Genomic DNA, 23,530 nt, shown 5'->3' with positions numbered 1-23,530 from the left:
AGATCCAGCCTATATCTGGATTTGTGAAGACAGCCAGTGTCTCCAGCACTGCAGAAAGTACATCACTTCTTGCAAAGTGCAGACTGACTAGTCATTTTAACAATCCCTGGGGTTTTTAAAGAAGGTTTTGTTTGTCTCTAGTGCATTTGGAGGCAGCAGCAATGCTCCTTGTCATCCTTTTTTTTCAAAATTAAAGCTTGGTGGGATTTGGAAGTGCCTACTTCTCAAATCAAGAAGCTGTGGATTAGGTACATAGTGATGTCTCTCTTCTGTCTGGAATGGACGTTTCCAGATCTCTCTTAGCTCCGAGTGTCAGGGGCAGCCAGAACCTGCCTCTGATGGCACTGCCATGTGTAGGGCTCTGCCTTCCCAGCACATGTGGCTCTGCTCTGTGCCTGACAAAATCTGCCTGCCTGTTGTTTGAGACAGCAGTGCCACATGTGCTCTCTCCTGCCAGAAGAGCAGGTATGTAGTTTAACTAGAAGGCAGGCCAGAGGATGTGTAGTCGCTGGGCAACTGGGCCTTCAGTGTATATAGTCAGATACCCGATGAATGTAGTACAGCACAATTATTTAGCAGCTAGAAAACCACCTCTTGATATTTCTAAAGGATTTTAACTCCTGAATGGACCTTAGAATAGCCCTTGAAGTCTGAAGTACTAAGATCCTACTTCCATTTCAGTACTTAAAAATCTTTAAAAACAGAATCATAAAAGCCAGATAATTGATAAATGTAGCCCGTGCCTTGCTAATATTGGTTCAGGCAACTCCTTTCACTCATTCCTGACATGTGCTTGGTAAATGGCAGTATTCATATACAAATGTGACTTTCCACACTGGTTTTTTGCTTTAACATGAGGCTTAATATTACAGCTAGTACTTCCATGACTTCATGCGTTACAGAGGTTTTCAGCTCTGTCTAACATGAGATCAAATTATTTTCCTTGGTATCCCAAAGCTATGAGTTTTAGATATCGGTATGAGTTTCATATAATGTTTGTAGCATTGGTGATGAGCTCATTTGGCTTCCTTAGAGTGGAAATATTTTGTAAATAATAATGTGATTTCTTATGTTCACCACATTCTTTCTTTCCAGACTGGGAGACAGAGATAGAATGACTAGTCCAAAAATGAAGTTGTTGTGCTTCACCACCTTATTGGGCTGAAAATGTTTTTAACATCTTTTTTGAAATAGTACAAAATCTAAACATATTGAACATCTATGTCTTGAAGCATAAACATGAAATATACTTGTTTGTCTTTTGCAAGAATACCATTGTGGACAATGCCTTTGGCTGATGTTTTTAAAGCAAAGATCTTGTTGCTGTGTTCCAGATTAAGTGCAAAGCATAATATTACTGTTTCAAGAGTGCAGGGTGTTAATACTTGATTGGTGTTGTGGATGTCACTTGCTATTATTGTTAGTGGCACGAGAATAAAACGTTCATTGAGAAAGATAATCCTCACACAAAAGGATGTAGGAACATGTAATTGACAATCAGGAGGTTAAAAGAGACTTGACAAGATTTCAAGGGATTAAAGAAGTTAATCTTTCAATGCACATACCCACCTCTGCTCCAAAGGCTTGTATTCTAATTAAGATTTATCACAAGGTTTTTGGCAATAGTCCTGTCACCCTTCCACTTTTGCCCAGTGGAGAAAATTGAAACTCAGTAATTCTGGCAATAGAAGAGGTGTAGTAATACTCTGCAAGATGACATGATGATGTCGTTGCCCGTAAGTCCCACACATCATATCGTGATGCGGTATGATGTTTTTTTAAAATCTGGATGCTGCTTTCAGAAAAACTGAAATCTCTTGCAAGCATGTTTTGTGGAGATGTGTGTCCTGCAGTCCTCCTATAGTCTTCTGATAGACTCCTAAATATTAGCAATTTTTCAGACTAATGAGATACTCAGTTAAAATGCACCATTTTTTGATAAATAGCAAGCTTAGAGTTGTTTAAGAGATGTTCTTTGTATTTTATCAGTCCAGGTAAACATGTAGTCTATTTTAGTAGTCGGTAAACGTGTGTAATACTTCAAATGACTGCTTATGTTTAAGAGATTTTGCAAAGCAGATGTTAAATTGCTTGGGTGATTACTCAAGTTGTAGTGGACACAGGATTAGTCTTCTCTTCTTTGCTGGTAGTTTAAATTAATTTCTGACTCATGCCTGTGATGAAAGAAGCCAGCTCTTAGAGATCTGCTGTTTGCTCTGATATTTGAATTACAGTACAGGTATTAAAGCTGGTAGTTTTGTGTATAAAATGCATCTTTTCTGTAAACTGCAATCTTTTCTTCGTTCTTTTCTGTGAAGAGAACTGCTTGTTCTCTTTTTGAATGCTTTAAAAAAATTCCTGCTGTTAAAAATGTCTGACTTAGATGAGATTTTGGTAAACCTCTCCATACACAAGCACTATAGAATGAAAAGGTCAAGTACATGTGTCCAACCTTGCTTTAAGCAATACTATTTGATATTACATTTATGACTAAGATCACAAGAACACATGGGTTTTATATGGGTGTAATTACCCCACTGCAGTGATTAATTATGGATGAAAGTTAGATGTCCTCTGAAGTAGACAGGAAATTGATGACATTTCAGACAACTCCATTCACAAAAAAAAAAACCCAGGCCCACTGTCTGTTAGGAATTGTCACCTATAACAGCATTTGTAGTTTTATAATCCAGGAAAAAGAAACATGCTGCAACTGTTTAGATGACGTGGACATTTGCATTTCAAAAGCTTCCTTTTCCTCAATAATAAAACCAATCAAACAAAACCAGAGTGGTTTTGACAAAATTTGATAAAATTGGACAACACAAATGCATCTCTTTCACTAGTTCTGTAGAAGCAGTAATATAATAGATATATAAATGAATATCAGCCATTTGGAAAATGAGCTAGTTCCAGAAACCTCTACATATAGAAAACAGGTATGTTTCCTGTGAGATTTTTAATTTAAAAATACTTCTAAGTTACCCTTATTATGGTACAGGAAGAGTAGTATTTTTATTTCAATAATACTCATTGAAAACTAAAACAATATTGAGCTGCACAGAGTTAACCTACTGCTAACCACTGATTTCATGAGGTGTTGACACAATAACTGGGTACAGTAAGTTTTATCTTCACTTGCGAAAGCTCCAGGCTTATCTGTTGTTTTGCCTTCTCTTTTATCTTTGAGATGTCAAGTCTCACACCACTTTTTATTGAGGCATTTTTGCTGGACAGTGGGTCCTCATTTGACTCACTCCAAATCTTTTCACACTGCTAAGGAAAAGTTATTTATGTTTTCAAGTTATTTCCCAGGTTTTAGTTATTTCCCCAGCTACTTTTTTCCTGTCTCCTGTTAGTACTCTCAAGTAGAGGTAGTGAAATTGAGGTATCCACATTTGAAAAGGAGAGATGCAATCCTCACTGTTATTTCAATTCAGCTGTAGCCAAAAGTAGAGGATAATTTTAAAATACATTCTTATTACTGATCCAATGTCTTTTCACACAGTAAAAGGAGTGGATGGTTTTCTTTATCAATTTTATCAGTGACCGTTGCTTTAGAACTGAGACTGGCTATTCGTAATAATCACCTGTAAGATTTTACCGTTCCATGTTGCGGCTGATTTAACTTTAAAGGGGGAAAACAAATCAATGTGAAACTGTAATCCTAACTTGTTTTTTCCAAGGCTTAAATAACTGATACAAAATACAAAGTGGTTTACAAACTGACTTGCAAGCAATTCACTAGCTTCACAAACAATTAACAATAAGTTTGTCTTTATGTCATGGTTTCCTTTCATAAATCATATATGGTAAATTATTTTTTCTGTTGATAGTATTTTTCCTGTACCTTTCGTATAACTTTGCTTACAGGAATAGTTCCATAAAAAACACATTTCACTTCAGTGGAGGAACATGGTATGTTATTCCAATGCACATAAAACATATTAATGACTAAATAATAAAGGATGCCCTATCTAATATCCAGTCCCTAGAGTGGTGGTGATGCTTCAGTAAGAGGTGACTGCGATCACTGAGCTGTTGTAAACCTTGGGATTTTGAACCAAGGGTTTGCACAAGATTATTTGCTTATGCAGATAGCTAATGACTTACAAGTTTACACTGGAGACGTTGAGGTAAGGTAGAGTTGTGTAAAAAGGCCCCCTTGAAGGTGAACTCAGCATGTCCATTCTGTTTTTAAATATGGATTCAAGTGGAAATTCTGTGGGCTTGCAAGTTGATCTGCATGTAGTGGTTGGTTTATGCATCTACATAATTGCACGGTTCAGGTAGGTGAATGGTAATTATCATGGATAGGTCTAAATCACCATGAAGAAGTTTTGTAAAGAGGTTATAGGTTATTTTCTTTCAGCCTCAATCATGTACCTTTGATCTACAAGTGGACTGCTGTAATTGTGATATCATGAAGCCTAAAAACAGCAAAGGATTAGAAAACCTATATATTGACTTGCACATTCAATCAACTTGCATATGATCTCAGCAGGAAATTCAAAACAAAAGCTAATTTATGGAAAAATATGGAGTTCTAATCACAGTTTAGCTCCGTGGGGTTCCAAATAACACACTACAATCTCTACATGCAGATGCTTTCATCTTACATTTCAGATTTGGTGACATTCCAAAAGTTCTTATCAAGCCTTATTATCATCTTTTATTAAAGCTTATTACATTTATCCTTATTGCATGTTTGCTGTAATATTCTGTTATTCTTAATATGGAATAAAAACGCTTTGATCTTTTTTAGCCAGTCATGAGATGGAAATATGCAACACAAGTGTTTCACTACATAATATAAACTCCCAGCTCAGTGTGTCCTTTGAACATTGCATTAATTGGCCCCTGTTTCTTTTTCCTTTGGTTCATAAGTCTTTTCATCAGACTTCACTTTTCTGTGCCATCAACATGCAAATAGGCTATGCATGATCATATAGTGCCACTTAATTATACCTCTCAAGAGATTTGTGGTGGTTTTGTGGGGTTTGGGTTTGGGGTGGTTGATTTCTTTGTAATAAATAAGGCTTTTGAACTATAAAAATGGTTGGATCACTTCATCACTGCTCTTACCTAAGAAAGTTGTTTCCGATTCATTTTGAGGCATTACGTTGTCATTGCTTTTCTTAACACTTCTGTTTTGTGAGGGCTGTGATTTAAAGGACAAAGCAAGACTTCTGTTGGACTTGTGGAAAAAAAAAACTAAAATAGATTAAAAAAACTTGAGCCTCAGCTTTTTTCCAGAAAGCAAGTTTAAGGAAGAAAAAGAAAGAGTTCTAGAATGAGAAGCAATAATATAAATCCCTGAAGGAATACAGAAAAGTTATTAGCCTATAGTCTTAACCTGGTCTTGAAACGTGTAAATCAGGGAAATTTTCTTCTCCCCCACAATATTTAAAATCATTGATTATGACTTTATTAGATAGAAACCCAAAATTTACAGAATGTTTTTCCTGCCCTTATATGAACAAAACAACCCTTGCCTCAAAAGAGTCAGCAATCCAGTATGCACTTCCCCATCATTTCTGTAGCTGTAATTTTTTACCATATTTTTAGACTGAACAACATTAGCTGGGGGGGAAAAAAAAAAAAAAAAAAAGCTATGTTGAGGAGAAAGCCCAGGATAATACTAAAGACTATTTAGGTATAGTGGAGACTTACAAAATGGGGTAGGTTTGCTGTTCATCACAATAAATGGGCAAATCTGAAACAAGACATAACAGATACATCTTATTTAAATAAGAGGGTACTGAATTATTATCTTTGTTTCTGTTTTAAGAAATCTGAATTCTCCCTTAAGCTTTGAATGTGCCTCGTGTAATGCAGTTGACAGAATCAGACCACTGTTGCATTAAAGTCCCTGGCTTGACAACTGAAATGAGACATCTAGCCATGCAAGTTTTCAGAGGAATAAATGTTCCATCTTGGGGTGAATATAAGTAAAAAATATTTACACCAAGACTACCACACATCTTTCTTAACAGTTCAAATGCAACAGTACTTTAAAGTGTCATGTAGTCAACTTTGATTAGCAGTCAAGGAGAGTAAGTTTATCCATAGTAGGTAGCTGATATACCTTTGTTGCTATATTTTTTCTAGGCAAATATTTTTGATGTTTTGCAAATGCTTTGTTAAAAGATGCCAAGAGAAAAAAAGGAATAGACTAGAAAGGTTGGGATTTTTTTGCAGATGAAACAGTAAAATCAATGGACCCATTCAACTCTTTAGGATAAAAGGGAAAATACCACAATTTTTCTGTTACTATATTGATCTTGATAGGTATTACTAGGTTTTTCATATAGCACTATACTAAAATGTTTTACATTCAGTGCATATGTTCAGCAACTTTTATATGATGCTGCTGGTGACTAATCTTTTGAAGGTGCTCAAAAACATGCACTTTAAAGTCATTATAAATTTGGAAATAACAGGAGTTGTATTGATTTGAGAAAAACAGTAATAAATAAAGAACTTGTCTTTGTAACTTTTAATTCACTTTATTTAACATTTTAATTAACTATTTTTAATTCACTATTTGATCTGCAGCAACATCCAAGGTATCCTATTATCTTAGAAAAATGAAAATGAATGCAAATCACTGACAGTTCATTTGCACATCTTCTGGTCCACTTCAGGTCCTTCAGAATAAAATAGGTTTAGATTCTAATTATGGCTGCAAGAAAAATATATGGAAGATAATTTCAAAAACCACTTCAGTGTTCAAATACTTCATTTTAAAATGTATTGCCAACAGGGAGATGAACTAGAAGATAATCCTTCAACAAGGTTGAGCAATAATTGCAATTTGCTTAGTTTAAATTATAATCTTTTTGCATTTCTTTAAATATAGATTATGTTCACTTTTCCTTATGTGCAAGTGTGCATAAAGGTTTTTCTATTAATTCTAAGGAAGCAATTTTTAAAATCATGGTTTGAAAATACCAGCACCCAGAAATTGTAGCAGTGGCAGTCCTGGAACATGAGTTCAATAACTTAGCAAGAAGCTCATCTTCAAGCACAGCTTCGTGAATAATAAGACTTGATTACCATTCCTTGTAAAACACATGGAAGAAGGGAAGGAGTGTCGCCAACATCGTTCAGTTCCTCTTGCCAACTTCCCCTACAGTGTTGAGTTCTTTATGTTTAAAACATATGCCATAGGCCTTATCTCCAGAGGTTTTGGGGAGATGCTTGCTCTTTAGAGATAGCCAGTGTTTTTTCTATCTGCTGTCTAGTGTTAATTTTTCTGTTGTTATTCTAAGAAAAGCTGCAGGAATACTGAAAGTCCATTTGCCAATTCAGGCAACTCTGTTTCTTTTTCTTTCTACTTAAAAGAATCCTCTTACCTGTGAATTCTTGTTCTCCTGTAATGCCCTGTGTCACCTTTAGAATTCTGTCCTGCAAGAAACAAGTTGGCAGATTCAGAATGGAAGGTCTTGAATTGCTGGCGCTTCTGACTGGTACTTCAGGGGATTACCTCTTCAATTACTGTAGGACTGCTTCTGTGAATAAAGCCTCTGCTTGTATGTGTATGGTTTTGTCTATGTGTCCTTATGATCTGCATCTGTGATTCTTTCACCTGCACAGCTCATAGGGTGTTTGCTATGCCCTTTGTGTTTCATATGAGCATATTTGTCACTTACAGAACTTTAGAAGAAGTTGTGGTTGATCCTGGTGAGTTAAGATAGAGACAATCTTGAATTTTGACCAGAACAATAAATAAGTTTCTGTGGCTTTTACTATATATTGCTACCCTTTCCTATGAAGGAAAAAAAAAATTCTGATAGTCATAAACCCCCGCATTGTGTATATATTCACATCTGATCTGAACTTTGTTTTCTGTTCAGAGCAACACTGGACACTGGATCATGCTAATACCTGTCTATTTCCTTTATGAACTAGCTGTCCTATCCTCATAGCATTCAAGTGTATGAGAAGGGGGGAAAAATTCAGACAAGTCCAGTTCTTGCTAAATAGAAAAACAGCTACATGAATTGGTTATCTGTAACAACTCCTTTTTGTGCCTCTCATAATTTTGGCAGAAGAGAACTTTGAGATATTGAGCAAGGTGGCAAATGCAGCAGGTATGCAGTTGAATGCAGCAGGTAGTTGTCAGCCCTGTCAGTTCTAGTTCTGCCCCTTAGTTAAATAAATTATCCATCTTTGACCACCTACTAATAAAGGACTGATTTTTTTATGGATGCAAGAAAATTTTGGAGAGGGTTTTGAAGTGATAATATAGTGTATTTGCTCAAGAGCAAGTTCCTTGTAAAGGTAATGCATAAAGCACCAAATTACTAGCTTGAGAAAGGAGCATGCACAAGAAATGGGCAACTTCTTCCTGAAGATTATTGCAAAATGTTTGACACAGTGTAAACTAGTGGTGGTTTTTTCTCAAGTGTTTGCTGTGAATTGTACTCTTAGTTGCTATTTTAATTATTGAGTGGACATGGAAGGCTTTTTAGACTGATTACAAACCAAAATAACTAGACTTCAGTTACACAGTGAAAGGCAAGATCAACCAAGCTTGAAAAAGCAGTTTAAGATGGTTCAGAAACCCTTCAGTGAACTATGCAGTGATAGACAGCAAGATTACCCAATAGCCTGCAACAAATGATAGCATTTTTCTGTTAGCATTAAAGCTACTGTTGGTACAAATGCACTCCTTTAATTTGAGCTCTGAATTTTTTAATATCCCAGTCCATTTGGCGGGGGAAGGGGGGAGGTGGGGGGAAAAAGGGAGGGCAAGAGCCCAACTGTTAATTGGTTACTGCTTTTGTGTTTGGGATTTTTTCTGGTGAATTTAGCCATATTCACCAGCACCAAACACACACACAGCCCCTGGTACTCTGTTCATGCCAAGGGCAGCCCATATCCAAGAGAGCTTTCTCATCTCTGATGCCTCTTCTTTCCACTCTGTTAGAGGGAATGCACTCCTCACTATTTGGACTATCACCACACTCTGAAGGCTGGCCATGTGGATAATTTTTCCAGTAGCAGTACAAATGCCACCTTGAACAACTCAGTCCAAAGGTAAATGCTAGCATAGCTTCAGCAAATGAGGAGCTCTTGGTAGCTAGAGATGCTAAAGACTTTGCAGAATAGATATAGGGACTGGAACAGTCGAATAGGTAGATGATCCTAGAATCATAGGTTAAAGATGGTAGGTCTTCCCATAAATTAAATTTACGTTAAAATTAATTAAAATTAGGTTAATTTTTTAATTTGAGTTTTTAAAAATGTAACTATTTAATCATAGGTTAAATTGTTAAAGATGGAAAAGAGCTTAAAAATCATCAAGTCAAACTGTCAACCTAGCACCACCACCATGTTCACCATTAAACTATGTCCTGAAGAGCCCTATCCACAGGGCTTTTTAAACACTTCCAGGAATGGTGACTTCACTACTTTCCTGGGCAATCTGTTCCAATGTTTTACAACCCTTGCCATGGAAACATTTTTTCTTAATACCTAACCTAAACCTCCCCTGGCATAATTTGAGGCCATTTCCTCTTGGCCTGTTACTTGTTATATGGGAGAAGAGATTGACACCCACTTTACTACAACCTGCTTTCAGGTAGTTGTAGAGAGCATGAAGGTCTCCCTGAACCTCATTTTCTCTGGACTAAGCAACCCCAGCTTCATCAGTTGCTCCTCAAAAAACCTGTGCTCCAGACCCTTTACCAGCTTCATTGCCTTTCCCTAAACATGCTTCAGTACCTCAATGTCTTTCTTGTAGCGAAAAGAGCTGGACACAGCTTTTGATGTGTGGCCTCACCAGTGCCAAGTATGCAGGGCAATCCCTGCCCTGCTTCTGCTGGCCACACTATTTCTAATACAGGCCAGGATGCCATTGGCTTTCTTGGCCACGTGGGCACACTGCTGGATCATGTTCAGCTACTGTCAGACAGCACTTCCAGGTCCTTTTCAGCTGGACATTTTTCCAGCTACTTCTCCCCCAACCTGTAGCACTGCATGGGGTTGTTGTGATAAAAGTGCAGAACTCAGCACTTAGCCTTGTTGAACCTCATACAATTGGTTTTGTCCCACTGATCTCGCCTACCCAGATCCCTCTGCAGAGCTATCCTACTCTCCAATAAATCAACATTCCTGCCCAGCTTGGTGTCATCTGTGAACTTGCTGAGGGTGCACTTCATGCCCTTGTCTAGGTTGTCAATAGAGATTTTAAACAGCGTTGGCTCCAATACTGAGCTGTGGGAAACACCACTCATGACTGACCACCAGCTGGATGCAGTTCTGTTCACCACCACTCTCTGGGCCTGCCTATCCTGTCAATTTTTATACCAGCAAAGAACACAACTGTCCACACCATGAGAAACCAGTTTCTTCAGGAGAATGTTGTGGGAGAAGGTATCAAAAACTTTACTAAGTCTCGGTAGACAACATCCACTGCCTTTCCTTCATCCACTAAGTGAGTCACTTTGTCATAGAAAGAGACCAGGTTGGTCAAGCATGACCTGCCTTTTGTAAACCCATGCTGGCTGGGCCTGATCCTGTGTTTGTCCCATACATGTTGCATGATGGCACTCAAGATGATCTGCTCCATGACCTTCCCCAGCACTGAGGTCAGGCTGACGGGTGTGCAGTTCCCTGGATCCTCCTTCTGGCCCTTCCTGTAGATGAGCATCACATTTGCCAACTTCCAGTTCCCTGGGACATCCGTGCTTAACCATGGCTGCTGGTAAATGATTGAAAGTGACTTGGTGAGCTCTTCTGCCAGCTCCCTCAATACTCGGGTGAACAGGTATGTGCCTAAGTTGCACAGCAGGTCACTGAAAATTCCCTTCCAGATTATGTGGGCTTCATTCTGCTCCCTGTCTCTGTCTTCCAGCTCTAGGGGCTGGATACCTCGATGACAACTGGTCTTGTTATTAACAACTGAGGCAATGAAGGCATTAAGTACCTCAGGCTTTTCCTCATCTTTTGTCACTGTTTAGCCAAGGAAGGATGGAGGGTTTTGGCCCTCCTTTTCTTGCTGACATGTTTATAAAATCATTGGTGGTCTTTTATAGCAATGGCCAGATTAAGCTCTATATGGGCTTTGGTCCTTCTAATTTTCTCCCCTCATGACCTCACAACACCTTGTAGTCCTGAGCTGTCGATGCCCTTTTCCAGGGGCAATAAACTCTCCCTTTCTCCCTGAGTTCCATTCAAAGCTCTCTGTTCATCCAGGATCATCTTCTTCCTCACCAGCTCACCTTTCAGCACATGGGGATGGTCTGCTCCTGTGCTTTTAAGATTTCCTTCTTTAATCCACATCCAGACTTCCTAAACTCCTTTTTCCCAGATATCATCATCTGTTTTCCTGCTTAAAAAGCCATCTTGTTCCACAATGGAAGCAATCATCCCAGTCTTGATACAAGTAAAAGGAGGCTTTTGTTAGGGTTTGTGGGCAAATTTGGAATTGTGACAACCCATCTTTTCTCCCAGCCCCTGAGAATTCATCTCTGCTTGCAGCTGTGGATTATTTGGATGGAGTTGTTGTGATCCGTGACCACAGCCATCACAATCTGCCTGCCTTCTGGTTAGAGGCATCTGGCATTCTCACACAAGTCCTTGCTGCTGTCAAAGTTATGCCAGTATTGAAAGAAAGTCATTCCCGTGTTGGTATCCCCGTAGACTTGGCAGAGTCAGAACTAGTGACTCTAGGATGGGTCTCTTGGCTTCATTGGCATTGTCTAACACCAAATAAATTCCAAATTGATTGGGAATAAACCAGACTTGACAGGTAATATCTAATCCAAAAATCAAGAAACTTTTACGTTAGATTTAAGACAAAAATAGCAGCAGGAAATAATGAAGTGCATTTTTCTTCAAATGTTGTTGCTCTAATTTTTTTTTTATATATCAAATTCTTTATAAAAAGAAGTAAAGCTGCTATTTCTCTGAATACAGTAGAAACAGAGAAGGGGATTGGTCTCTTACATCCCCATCCCAAAGCTGGAAGAAGGCCTTCATCTTTTTCTAGATCAAAGGAAATCAGACAAACATATACACCTCTGCAGTCTCTTTGCCTCATTCTCCCTTTGGAAATTCAGAACTAGTTCATACCATTTGACTTGAAGGTCTCGGACATCCCACTGAGGTACCAGTACCAGGTGCTGCTAAACAGATTCATAATAGCATCAAGAATTTTTATCAGGTGCCTCAATTTCCTTATAAAACTGATAAGGACATAAAGTTAGCTTTTATACTGATGGCCAGCTGAGAGAAGACAAATTTTGACTGACAGAATAGTGCCTAAGTTTGTCTTAATCACTCAATTTACATATGTTCCTAAAGTTTGTCATCTCTAAAGAAATTCTGCCTTGTAATTTGATACTTTAGCAACAAGCCTGTTTCTTTTATATTGTTTTCATGTTTGTTGTGAAAGGAGAATTCTCTAAATTCCATAGCACTAGCTCAGAGAGATTATGTAGTTGAATTGTTTAGTGTATTAGTACACACTGTAAATTTTGTCATTGGAATTGTCTAGCAACAGTTTTTGTCTGCTTAAAAAATATTCCTACATTCACAATCTGTGGAACAGCTGCATTTATCCATCTGTTCATTTTCATTAAACATTATGTATTGAACTTGTTTCTAGTTCATTGTCAAAGCTGAGAGAAGAGTAGTGTATTTGAGGGATACAGCTAAGCTCCCTGTCTTTGACAGTAAACTACAGTGGGACTCCCATCAGTATAAACACAAAGAAAAGGTAGTTGTCACTTACATTGTAGTAATTGTGGTTATATTGATGTAATCAGTATAGATCCCACTGTCCTTGCCTTTGAAGACTTCAAATTCCAGCTGTTTTGAATTACAAGGGAATGGCTAGAAGGTTGTGTTGGAGCTTCCCCTTCTGATCTCCCAGTGCATGAAGAGGCACAGGGCATGTACACAGCACCAGCTGATGTTAATGGTGTTCTAAGCTCCTGTGTTTCTAGAGTTACAAAATGAATGTCACTTTCTTTTTTTTTTTTTCTCCAGAAGAGCTAATAAAAGGGATAAGAAGACAGCAAAGTTAAGAGAGGTGATTGAGATCTCCAGACTTGAAAACAAGAAATGTACTGGGTTTAAATCATAAAATATTTAGCTATTTGCAGTCTTTCATTGCTGCCAGTGAAGTGAACAAGTATAACAAATAGTAGAGTTTGACCCTAGGGATTTTACTGAAATATATTAAAACAGGTACACTTGTTGGGTGATTAATACATAAATAAGGATTTCAACTGAGGGAGGGTCAAAATAATAATGGCTAATTCTAATCATGTGCCCAAGATGGTGGTGGTCAGATTTATGGTTTAACAAGAGTTGAGAGGAGAAAAAAGAAAGATGTTTCTAGGGTCAAGAAACATTCTACATTATCAGGCTTTGACAGGCAATTTAAGGTCTTGGAAAGAAGAGTAATAGTAGAGTCAGAGACTTGGAACAAAGAGAATTTGTCATCTGTAGTGAGGATTTCAGTCTTTGAAGTATTCAGTAACAGGTCTTTAGTTGCATTCTGGTTTTTTGTTTTGTTCAGGGTAAGGGGGAGGCTTTAAGGCAAAGACCTGGCAGACAATCTCTTAATTTGGCAGTTTTTGTTGCCTGGCTAACTAAACTTCCATTGATGCCTGTTCATCTTAAGTAAGGGTTGCCATGGTCAATACAGAGAGATTTAAAGATCAGAGATGAAACCAAATGGGATGAAGAATTTTTTGTCATTTGCATAGAGGGAATGAATAAATTAGTAACGTTCACTCTAGCAGTAATCTGCTTCAGAGAGAGAGAAGGAGCAGAAGCAACAAAGTACAGTGAATTATCTTCCTTTTATTTTGCACTAATAGTTAAAATACATGATTACAGGTATTTTTTCCTAGTGTATTTTTATTCCCTAGTAGCACTGAAAGACTATTTTAGCTGCTTTGCAGATAAGTGTTGTCATGGAATGAGCAAATCCATGTTACACCAAGCACAAAGTTGAGTAATTAAAATGAATTTTGGTGGCATTATAGAGACATTGGAACAGAAGAAAATAATCCGCAGACAGCATGAAATTGCATATGTTTTGAGTATCACAGTACAGCACTAAGGTGGGGGGTTTTTTCCATATTTTTGCTCTAAAGGTTTAGACACAGGGTTCATTCCTTAATCCCTGGTGATCAAGGTTCCCTAAATTCCCCTTAATACCACGGAAGGTTGACTCTGCCTCGTAATTAACTTAGCTAAATTCTTTAGCATGGTATCACCTTTCAAATGAATGTGGTTGTGGGGAATTAAGTAATTCAGAAACCTAGCTTATGTATTACCATTATCAGAGCAAAGTGTCCCAGTGTCTCTGGCTCTGTTCATGGCCTTGGCCTCGTTTTGTAGACTAGCATGGGGAATGGGCATGTAACAGGAGGCTGTGCAGGGTGTTGTTGACAGCATGAAGTGCTCATGTCTTAGGTTAGCCCTGCAACACCCACAGCACTCTCCTTCCTCTCCTGTATTTTTTCTTTTCCCTTTCTGGCTAACCAGGATGGATCCATCTGCTGGGAAAATCATTTATTTTAGTAGGTCATTTAGGAGTTCACTTAAATGATTTGTCTCTTCAGAAGCATCAAAAATGAAATAAAGAGGAAAGAACATAAATACTGCCTATCCTTTTGAACATTGATTTGGGACTGGTAAAAGACTCAAAATGAGACTGGTGAGCTTTCTGTCAATTGTGTTCACTGAAAGCGCTATATCATTAAAGGACAGTGGTAGTAATTGCTTAGTGCCATGCTGAACTATTAGTCTGCCAATGCTTGCTTATGTAATTTAATTTTTTTAATGTATGAGTTGCTATTCCACTGCAAAGCATGGGAAGTCATTATTTGTGCAATTTGTCATTGTGGTTAAAAGCATCAAATAACCTGTATCCTCTACCACCAGCAATGCATCTGTTTGGCCTCAACTGGCAGTTGCAGCAAACTGAAAATGATACATTTGAGAATGGAAAAGTGAATTCTGATACTGTGCCAACACATCCTGTAACAGTTCCTGCTGGAGACAATGGTAGGTGAAATGGGCACCATTTTTTTTCCTTCCTTTGGAACATTTCCTTCCTTTGTGTCTTACGTACACCAACCTTTAAGTTTTCCTGCAAAACTCTCTATATAATGCAAGTACAAAGCATTTGTAAGCAATAGTAATTTTAAGTAGGTAAACAGGAACCCGGGGTTTCTCCTGCCTAGCATGCGAAGGGGCCTATGGATCCTGAGCAATGATGCTGATCTTACTAGGAAAGCTTGCTGTCAACCAAAATTGCTCACAGGAATTTACATGTGCTATTTGACGAGCATAGGAAAGCTCTCATCATATCCAGAGAAGAAGAACCTCTGCTTACTCTGAAATATGTGATAATATATTTTGTTGTTGTTGTGGGCCTCCCAGAGGTAGCATGATGGTGCTGGGGCTGGCTCAGACCACCCTGCCTTAGGGGCCTTGTGTTGAAGAAATGGCCACAACAAAGCCAGGGGGCCCAAGGAGTCAGGACATACTGTTTCTTAAGGGGGACCTGATACCAAGGTTCAATCTTTGGGACTTTAAGCAAGCTCTCAATAGTTTTTGGATGGAAGATTACATCTGTGTGACCTGTCATAATTGCTTTTTCTGAAGTTTTTGCTCCGGAAGAGGCACTTCAGGAATATTTTGCATATTTTTGAAGCTTCTCTCTTAGCTATGCTTAGAAGGCAGCTCATGATCAAGGAGCTTCATGTGGCATGAGGACCTCACTATGGAATACCTTGGGTTTTTCTCTACAGAGATTGATGTTTTCTTCTATTTTTTTTTTTTTTATTTCTCTCTGAAATTTAATAGGTCAGGTCTAATATGTACATTTGTTTTATTGAAGTCTCTAGCGTATAATGTTGAGTCTGAATCATCCAACCAATATATAAAGTAAGAAAAGAAATTTCTTAATTTCGTTATAAGAGCTTTTAAAATACAAACCACATAAAGGGATTATTTTTTATCGACCTTTTTCAATGTTGCCCTTTAAGATTCTCAAAACATTTAAGAGCTTGTGCACTTTTGGCTAACAGAGGCTTCAAAATCAATAGGTTTTGAATGGAAAACTTGATTTAAATGGTTGATGAGTGCAGTGTTTGCTTCATTACACAAAAATCCATTTTCCCATTCACAAGGTACATCTGACCTCCTTACCACTGAGAAGGAGGAAGCCTCTGCCAGCAATTGACATCTTGAAAATTTTGTCAAGTTATCACAGCTCCAAGTCATAGAAAAGTTATAGCTCAGTTCACTCCTTATGTCATCTTTGTAAGCCTATGAAACTTCTCCAGTAGGACATTTTCTTCTTCCATTTCCTTTACCCTCCTGCCTTTTTCTTGTACTTAGATAGTCATTATTGCTTCCTGTGCTCTTCTTACTTTTTTTGAATGAAGAGGAAAAAGCTACTCTATGGTTAATGAATATTGATGCTGCAGTGACAGCTCATCATCCCATTGTCTTCTGCATTCAATAGCCAATATACTTTCTTGTATAAAATATATTGGTATTTTTCTAAATATTTTATAAATACTTACTGGGGTTTTTCCCTTGATAATTTTTTTATTTTTTTAACAAACTGAAACCTGTTATACACTGCCTCAAAAATAAAAGGAAATAACAAGGATATCAAATCCATTTTTCCTTCCTTATGTCCCTAAATACTGTTCGAGAGAACAGGGTTAATTCCACCCACTGTTAAAATGCTGTCCTCTGCAGAACATGGTAAGTGGTCATTTATCAGCATACATCAATATTAAACAACAGACAGACCAGAGAGTACACATTTTAAACCACAAGAGAAGGACCAGATAGGCAGAAGGGAAAGTGTGACGAGTAGATGTGAAATGTGAGGAGCAGGGGCCCTATGCTATCACACTAGTTACTGAAAACTCTAAGGGAGAATCGATGAAGCCTTGATTTGGATACTTTGACAGCTGAACAACTTTCAGTACCACCCCTCTCATGTCCCTTGGTAATATCCTGATACTCTGATTTGGATTTGAGAAATTTCAACCACCCTCACAGTAAATGTGAATGAACATGACATTTCATATTTTGATTTAAAGCTGTGCGTAAGAACTGTTACTGTTTAGAAAGTGGAAAGGAAATGATGACACTATGAAGATTTTTTTAATGCTTATTGAGAAACAACAGGGAACAGGGAATAATTAACACCCTAGCCTTAGCATGGCAAACAGCTACTGACAGTTTTGGGAGAGGTGTTGGGGTGCTAAAGGGGCATGTGGCTACAAAGTAAAACTATCTTTTCTTCGGTGAACAACATGGGAGTCCATAAGAGTATTATCTGCTAAGTGTTGAACCCCAGAAACAAGCATTCCTGGCAAGGTGGTTAATGTGTTTGATAAATGCCACTTTCCCAAGCTGTCTCGCTCATCTTTTCAGTAGTACAAGGCAGTTATTTTTCATTTGAAATGTAGAAATAGGGGAAGCTGCAGATCAATACAGCAAACAAGTGTTTATTGTTTAGTGATTACCAGTCATCAGTGTGTGAATTTATTCAACACAATATGCTTAAATTTGAAGAAAGAGGTAAAAAACAAATGCTTAAATAAACTGAAATAGTGACTACAGATCCATCTTCTAGAATAACACACTAATATTATGAAAGGTTAAGTCCAAATTTAGAAAAGCATTAGACTCATCCTGAAAAGTGTTTAAAAAATGGTTTCTTCAAGATCAGATATTTCACTGTCTCTTCTCAACAGCACTCTGATCAATGTGATAATCCTGTGAGACATTTTCAGTGACCACAATGCCATTGTGACACAGCTCTGATGATGGCACAAGTTCCCACTCAAGGCCTCTCAGCGACGCTTCTGTACCTGTTTAATTCAGCAGCAGTCTCGGTTCATCTTGGATGCACAAAAAGTGGCGAGGATCAATCTGTGACCTCACCTGGCATTTCAGATTTTAATCTATTTTTTTTACAGTCTAAATGTTTGCAAAAAGGTTGTGTCAGTTTGTTCCGTCAAATGATGAATAATGTAGAATTTGAACATAAAAGACAAGGCAGAATTGTCAGTTCTTCAGAAAACTTGTACGCAAACAAGTGAGCATCACATGAACATGCTTACCACATTCAGATGGATTTAGTTCCATTTTTATAATAGACTAGCTGATGAAAAGAATGTAAATTGGTAAAAACACAGCAAATTCCAAGACTATAATGACAGTTCCATTTTTCTTCATATTGCTTCACTCAAGCCTCACCCTCATGTACCAGCTGCTTAAATACAGCATTGCTTGCTTACACAAAACCAGAATCAGGTAACCAGAGCTGTAGCTTTTGTTAGTCTTGAATAAATGCTCTGATATTTAATGTAGAAAAGATTATATTAGTTCTCTTGACTATTTGTGTTTATGTATCTATTACTGCATGCTGCATTTTGCTTCTTATTTTTTTTTTCTTGATGTGAGACTTTATTCTGAGAAACCCCTATTAAAATGCTAGCAAAAAAAAATAGTAGTTTAATGTAGGTTCTAAACTGTTTCCATAATGCTCCTCCTTAGGGATGCTACAGCATTTTTAGTTTTTAAGTATTTGTGGTATCTTTCCCTTTTTATTTCCAAATCATTGAATTCCTGGGATCTTCTATTCAAAAAGATTGGCAGGTAACATTTTTCTGAGGTGATTCTAAATATTTGAAGATATATATGAAGGATGATTGAAAGCCAGAAAGGAACACTAATTTTTGATCTCCTTATTATTCTAACCCACCAGGAAAATTAGGAGGATTTGCACAAGAAAACAACACTATAGATTCTGGAGAACTTGATATAGGCCGAAGAGCGATACAAGAAGTGCCCCCTGGGATTTTTTGGAGATCACAACTCTTCATTGATCAGCCACAATTTCTAAAATTCAATATATCCCTTCAGAAAGATGCATTGATTGGAGTATATGGTCGAAAAGGCTTACCACCTTCACACACTCAGGTGAGAACTGCTTGCATTAAAAAGTAGGACACATTATTGAAAACCATGATCTTGTATCTTTTGTATCTTTTTCTCTCTCAGGATTACATTCTTTTCCATTTTGCTGATTTTTATTTTTTTCTATTTATACTTTATTGGTCTCATGTGATGACCAGAACATTTGTAATACTCTGTTTGTTGAGATCTAGAATGAGGGTAGAGGGTATTCTTATTTATGATCTGTTCTAATCAATGATGATGCTTCAGACATGGAGTTGTTTCATGCAGAATTTATAGGTACTTTTATTCCTCTGTGGTATATGAACATATCTTTAAAAACCTAAGCCAACTAATAGAGCATCTTATGGCCACACATAAGGTATGGTTGAGAGTTCCTGCAAACAGCACATTAACCAAATTTCCAAACAAGACAGGCAAATGCTGCCATGTTTGCAGCTTGGTGTCTCACTAAATAAATACATAAAAGAAAAAATATATAATATGTCTCTACAAAGATCCAGTGAACTGGGGTTGTAAAAGTGACAGTCTTCACTAGGCATCTGGTGTCTCGAGACTTTGTTCTTAAGTGTCTCAGAGGATTTATCCTGTTCCACCCCTCAGAAGGTTTCTAATGACACCTTTTATTGCATATAGTCACACTGCCTAGTAACAAAAATACCACTTTTTATCCATAGTTAGAGAATAGTTAAAGTATAAAAGAATGAACAGTCTTCTGGATTGGCAGGAGAAACAGAGAATCAGTGCCTGAGATGGTATTTTAGCATCAATTGTATTCATGTTTTATTTTAAATATATAAGACCCTCCAACATTGGATTTCTTTCAGTACAATATTTGTCCAAGTGCTGGTTCAGATCCATTTTTCCACCTGAATAGGTATTTTAGTTCATTTTCTTCTACCCCATTTGGAGAAACATCTTAGTGATTTTTGAGTGTATGGATTTACCGTGAACACAAATCTAAGTATAGCACCCTAATGTTATAATTGTATCAAAGCTTGATTGATTACATCTGATACACAGTTATAACAGCAAATCCATAGCTGCAAAATTCATATATTTTAATTCAGTCCTTTTTTTAAAAAAAAATTTTGATTTTAATGCTACTGCACTATTTAAATTATTTTGGTTTTGGTTTTTTTAATTTTTTAAAAGGCATAACTTTTGAAATATGTACAATATAGAAATAGATCTAATTATTACACCTATTCAACAGTCACAAACCACAGAGGAAGGGTCAGCAAAGCAGCTGAAGTCATGGAATGTTACATTAACTTTATTTTGTAGTTTAGTTTCCATTAAAGTAGAAACACTTTACTGAATGCAGAAAGTGCACTCATGTTTACTTAAAAATTTGATCTTCATAATAATGATTAAATGGATTTTCTTCAGACCTTCACGTATGAACACCCACCCTCAGGCTGACAACAACCACAAGAAATTCTAGCATAAAGAAAATTGATTCAGAAAGTTATCAGCCATTGGAAATAGGGGTTTGGAATACAAATGTCATCTCAATGATAACAATAATAACAGGAGTTAGGGGAATACGTGTGTGGCAAGAATGAATAAAACTGAAGAAGCTGATCTGGACTATGCATTTATATGAGAAGTTATGCAAGTAAGTACCTCTCTTAAAAAGAAGATCTTTACTTGATTCCTTATCCTGTTGAAAGGTTGAAATAGGAATGCCCTTCACCCAAAAACATATAGACTACTAAATCTGTTTCCCGTCATCTGTGTTACACAGACTCTGAGTTCTTATTGATGTTTAAGTATGATACAAGAGAAAGAATCATATGTGAGTCCTGCTACTGTATCTTCTGTAGTTTCTGTGACATTTTGGACATACTGTTTCCAGGATATAGGTCAAGTTCTCTTGTCCTATTTTTGCCTGGTATATAATTAGAGTATTGTTTACAAACCATTGACTGACACTTGATACATTGAAAAATTAGGCATGCTTACTTATCAGTGCCCTAGTGAACTTATAAGGCTGCTAAAGCTTCCCAAGGGTACAGGTTTATCAGAATGCTTATATGGCCTTGAATCCAGTGATGTCCAGTTTAAGTGCCTGACATAAAGCATGTATGTAATCTCCCAAAAATGCAGTTTCAGCAAGTGGTTGGGGTTTTATTTGCGACCATGCTCCTTCATGTGGGGAGAAAAAAATGGAGTAAGATACATCTCAATGGTTTAGGCATTTCTCCAACGAAGTCCTAACACAGGACTTCGATGCAGACACAACTTGTCCTGGTAAAATACATATTTAACCGAAATAGCTTATGTAAACAAAATAAGGTATTTTGGCAAAAAGACATCTAATGAAATAGAACACTGAGGGGATTACAAGCTTAAGTCCATTTATTGCTTTCTTATTTCCCCTAACTCTTATGGCTTGTACTGACAAAAGTACCTAACTGGAAGATGGGCATAGGTAACAGGGACAGACTAACAGCTGATGTTGGGCTTCACTGCATCCTTCCATTAGACAAGGCAGCTCACTCATGTAGCTCCAAGTGTCACAGGAACATAGCAGACAAACAAATGAATATCCATGCTGAATTTGATCAAAGGCCTGTCTAGCGTTCTGTCTGTGATAGGGGCCATGAGCAGATATGGAGAGATTAATAAAGCAGCATGATAGTACCATCACTGATCTTCCCACAATATGCTTTTGGCCTCCAGAGTTTTAAGGCTGCAGGACTTTGCTGAGTCAAAGATGCTGTCTTTGTATTTTACAACCTTTGATAGATTTTTTTTCCAGTGAATTTGCATAGTCACCTTTGAACCTATGGAAGCTTTTAGCATCTGTGGCATTTGCAGCAAGGCTTAACTACACTTCTCACACTGTACTCTTCAGTGTGTTTTGAGAGAGCCTCCCCGTAGCCTTTGTTTCACACACTGCTGGTAGTGTTTTAGAAGAGGCAGGGCAGAATTTCTCATGAATTTCTACTCCACGCTACCCTTGATTCACGGATCTCTAGTGTTATCAGTGAATTGTATATTTTCCAGTCTGTTTTGTCATTCTTTTTATGATAGCTTTTTCAGTCCTTTGGTCATCCTTTTCTGAATGTTCTCCAGTGTTCATGCAGCCTTTTCAAGGTGTGGAGACCAGAACAGCACAGAACATAAGAGGTGTTTAACTATGAGGGTTTCATTCAATGCATTAATGATGTCTGCTTTTTTTTTTTTTTTTTTTTTTTTGAGCTCATATTTCCATAATCTGTCTACCATAGCTCAAAGATCTCATCCCATAATGACAAAAATTGGCTCAGAGCCCATCTCTGGATGTGTCAAGCTAGGGTTGCTTCATGAGGACTTTTAAAGTAGGCTCTCACTCATACATATCACTTCATGTCTGTGTCTCTTGAATGCTATCTGCCCTTATCTTCTAGTCACAGAGTGACAAGTGCTAATAACAAAATTTATGCAAATGAGCAACTGCTTCTTGTTTCTCAAACGTCAGTATTTGAATTTTCAGATCTCACGTTAAATAATAGAGAACTCATTACTTCCTGCACTCTGCCAGCATTTGTAAAGTTGCCTTGTCACCTGTCCTCCTCCAATATTTTTGCTCATATGCCTGTGGTACCCTACATGTGTAACCACACGCCACATTCTTTAGCTCCCTCCTTATAGCTTCGGTATTCCCATCAATGTCTGCCTTCTCTCCGCTCTCACCTTTTACTGTAATGCAAAACATGCCTTTCACATTTGCCACCTTTTTCTCCACTTCTCTCCTGTACCCTTTGCCTGTTTATCCACCTCTTTTTTGCATCCAGTTAAAACCTGACAGCAAGTAAGAGGAACCTGTAGTCAATATCTGTTCCTAACTGTACAGCCTCTGGTGCCAATTATCCTATCATTGCAGGGGACATAATAAAAGTATGATAGAAATAATTTCGGGAGAGTTCTCAAGAAGTCTTAGTTTACACCCTTGTAACAGGATGAATTGTATATAAACTATTCCTATCAACTGCTTAGATTTCTATCATTAAGCAGTAACAGAATGCAGAAAATATAACTCTTGTTTTGTCCCATAATCCAAAATAATAGGGATATAACATGTAGGAAATGGTTTGATGTATCATATTCAGGACAGAATTTTTGGTTGCCTTGGTGTATTCTCTTTAGGTGCCAAAATTAGTCTCAAGCACAGCTACTATTTGTGTGTCACAGACTGATCTGAGATACATAGTTCTCTCTTTCCGGGGAATCATAAATAAATCAACCAGAAATAATTGACGGTGGCTGTCCATTCAAAACCCAATCAATGCAAGCCTGAAAGTCTTTGTGACACTTTCTAAAAATGTCAGTTCCATTGCAGCCAGAGAATCAATATGTTTATTTAAAGAGACTTTTAAGCATAAAATGAGACTTTGGTTTAAAGCAAAACTGTATGGAATGGTAGGGCAAATCATCACATTTAGACTCAATGTAAAGGAAATTAATTTATCCTCATAGGAGGAAAATAAAATTGGTATGGTTTTGCTTATGAAGATAATTGTTTTTCCAGTCTGTTTTTGTTACCATGTTACCATGT

General features: G+C 37.4%; 1 protein-coding gene across 31 annotated transcripts in view; it reads left to right on the top strand.

The window, feature by feature from the left end:
- TENM3 (teneurin transmembrane protein 3) overlaps window positions 1-23,530 on the top strand; it is a 1,330,479-nt gene that overhangs the window by 1,217,827 nt on the left and 89,122 nt on the right. For all 31 annotated transcript variants that reach the window (XM_032108354.1, XM_032108353.1, XM_032108357.1 and 28 more), the window contains 2 exons: window positions 14,914-15,036; window positions 18,773-18,987. In XM_032108354.1, the coding sequence (XP_031964245.1) occupies window positions 14,914-15,036; window positions 18,773-18,987 (338 nt within the window). The remainder of the gene's footprint in view (window positions 1-14,913; window positions 15,037-18,772; window positions 18,988-23,530) is intronic.

This window comes from Corvus moneduloides, chromosome 5 (assembly GCF_009650955.1).
Source record: "Corvus moneduloides isolate bCorMon1 chromosome 5, bCorMon1.pri, whole genome shotgun sequence".
Classification (NCBI taxonomy): domain Eukaryota; kingdom Metazoa; phylum Chordata; class Aves; order Passeriformes; family Corvidae; genus Corvus; species Corvus moneduloides.
The sequence above is the reverse complement of the archived record's forward strand: the minus strand, read 5'-3'. Positions and strand labels throughout refer to the sequence as shown.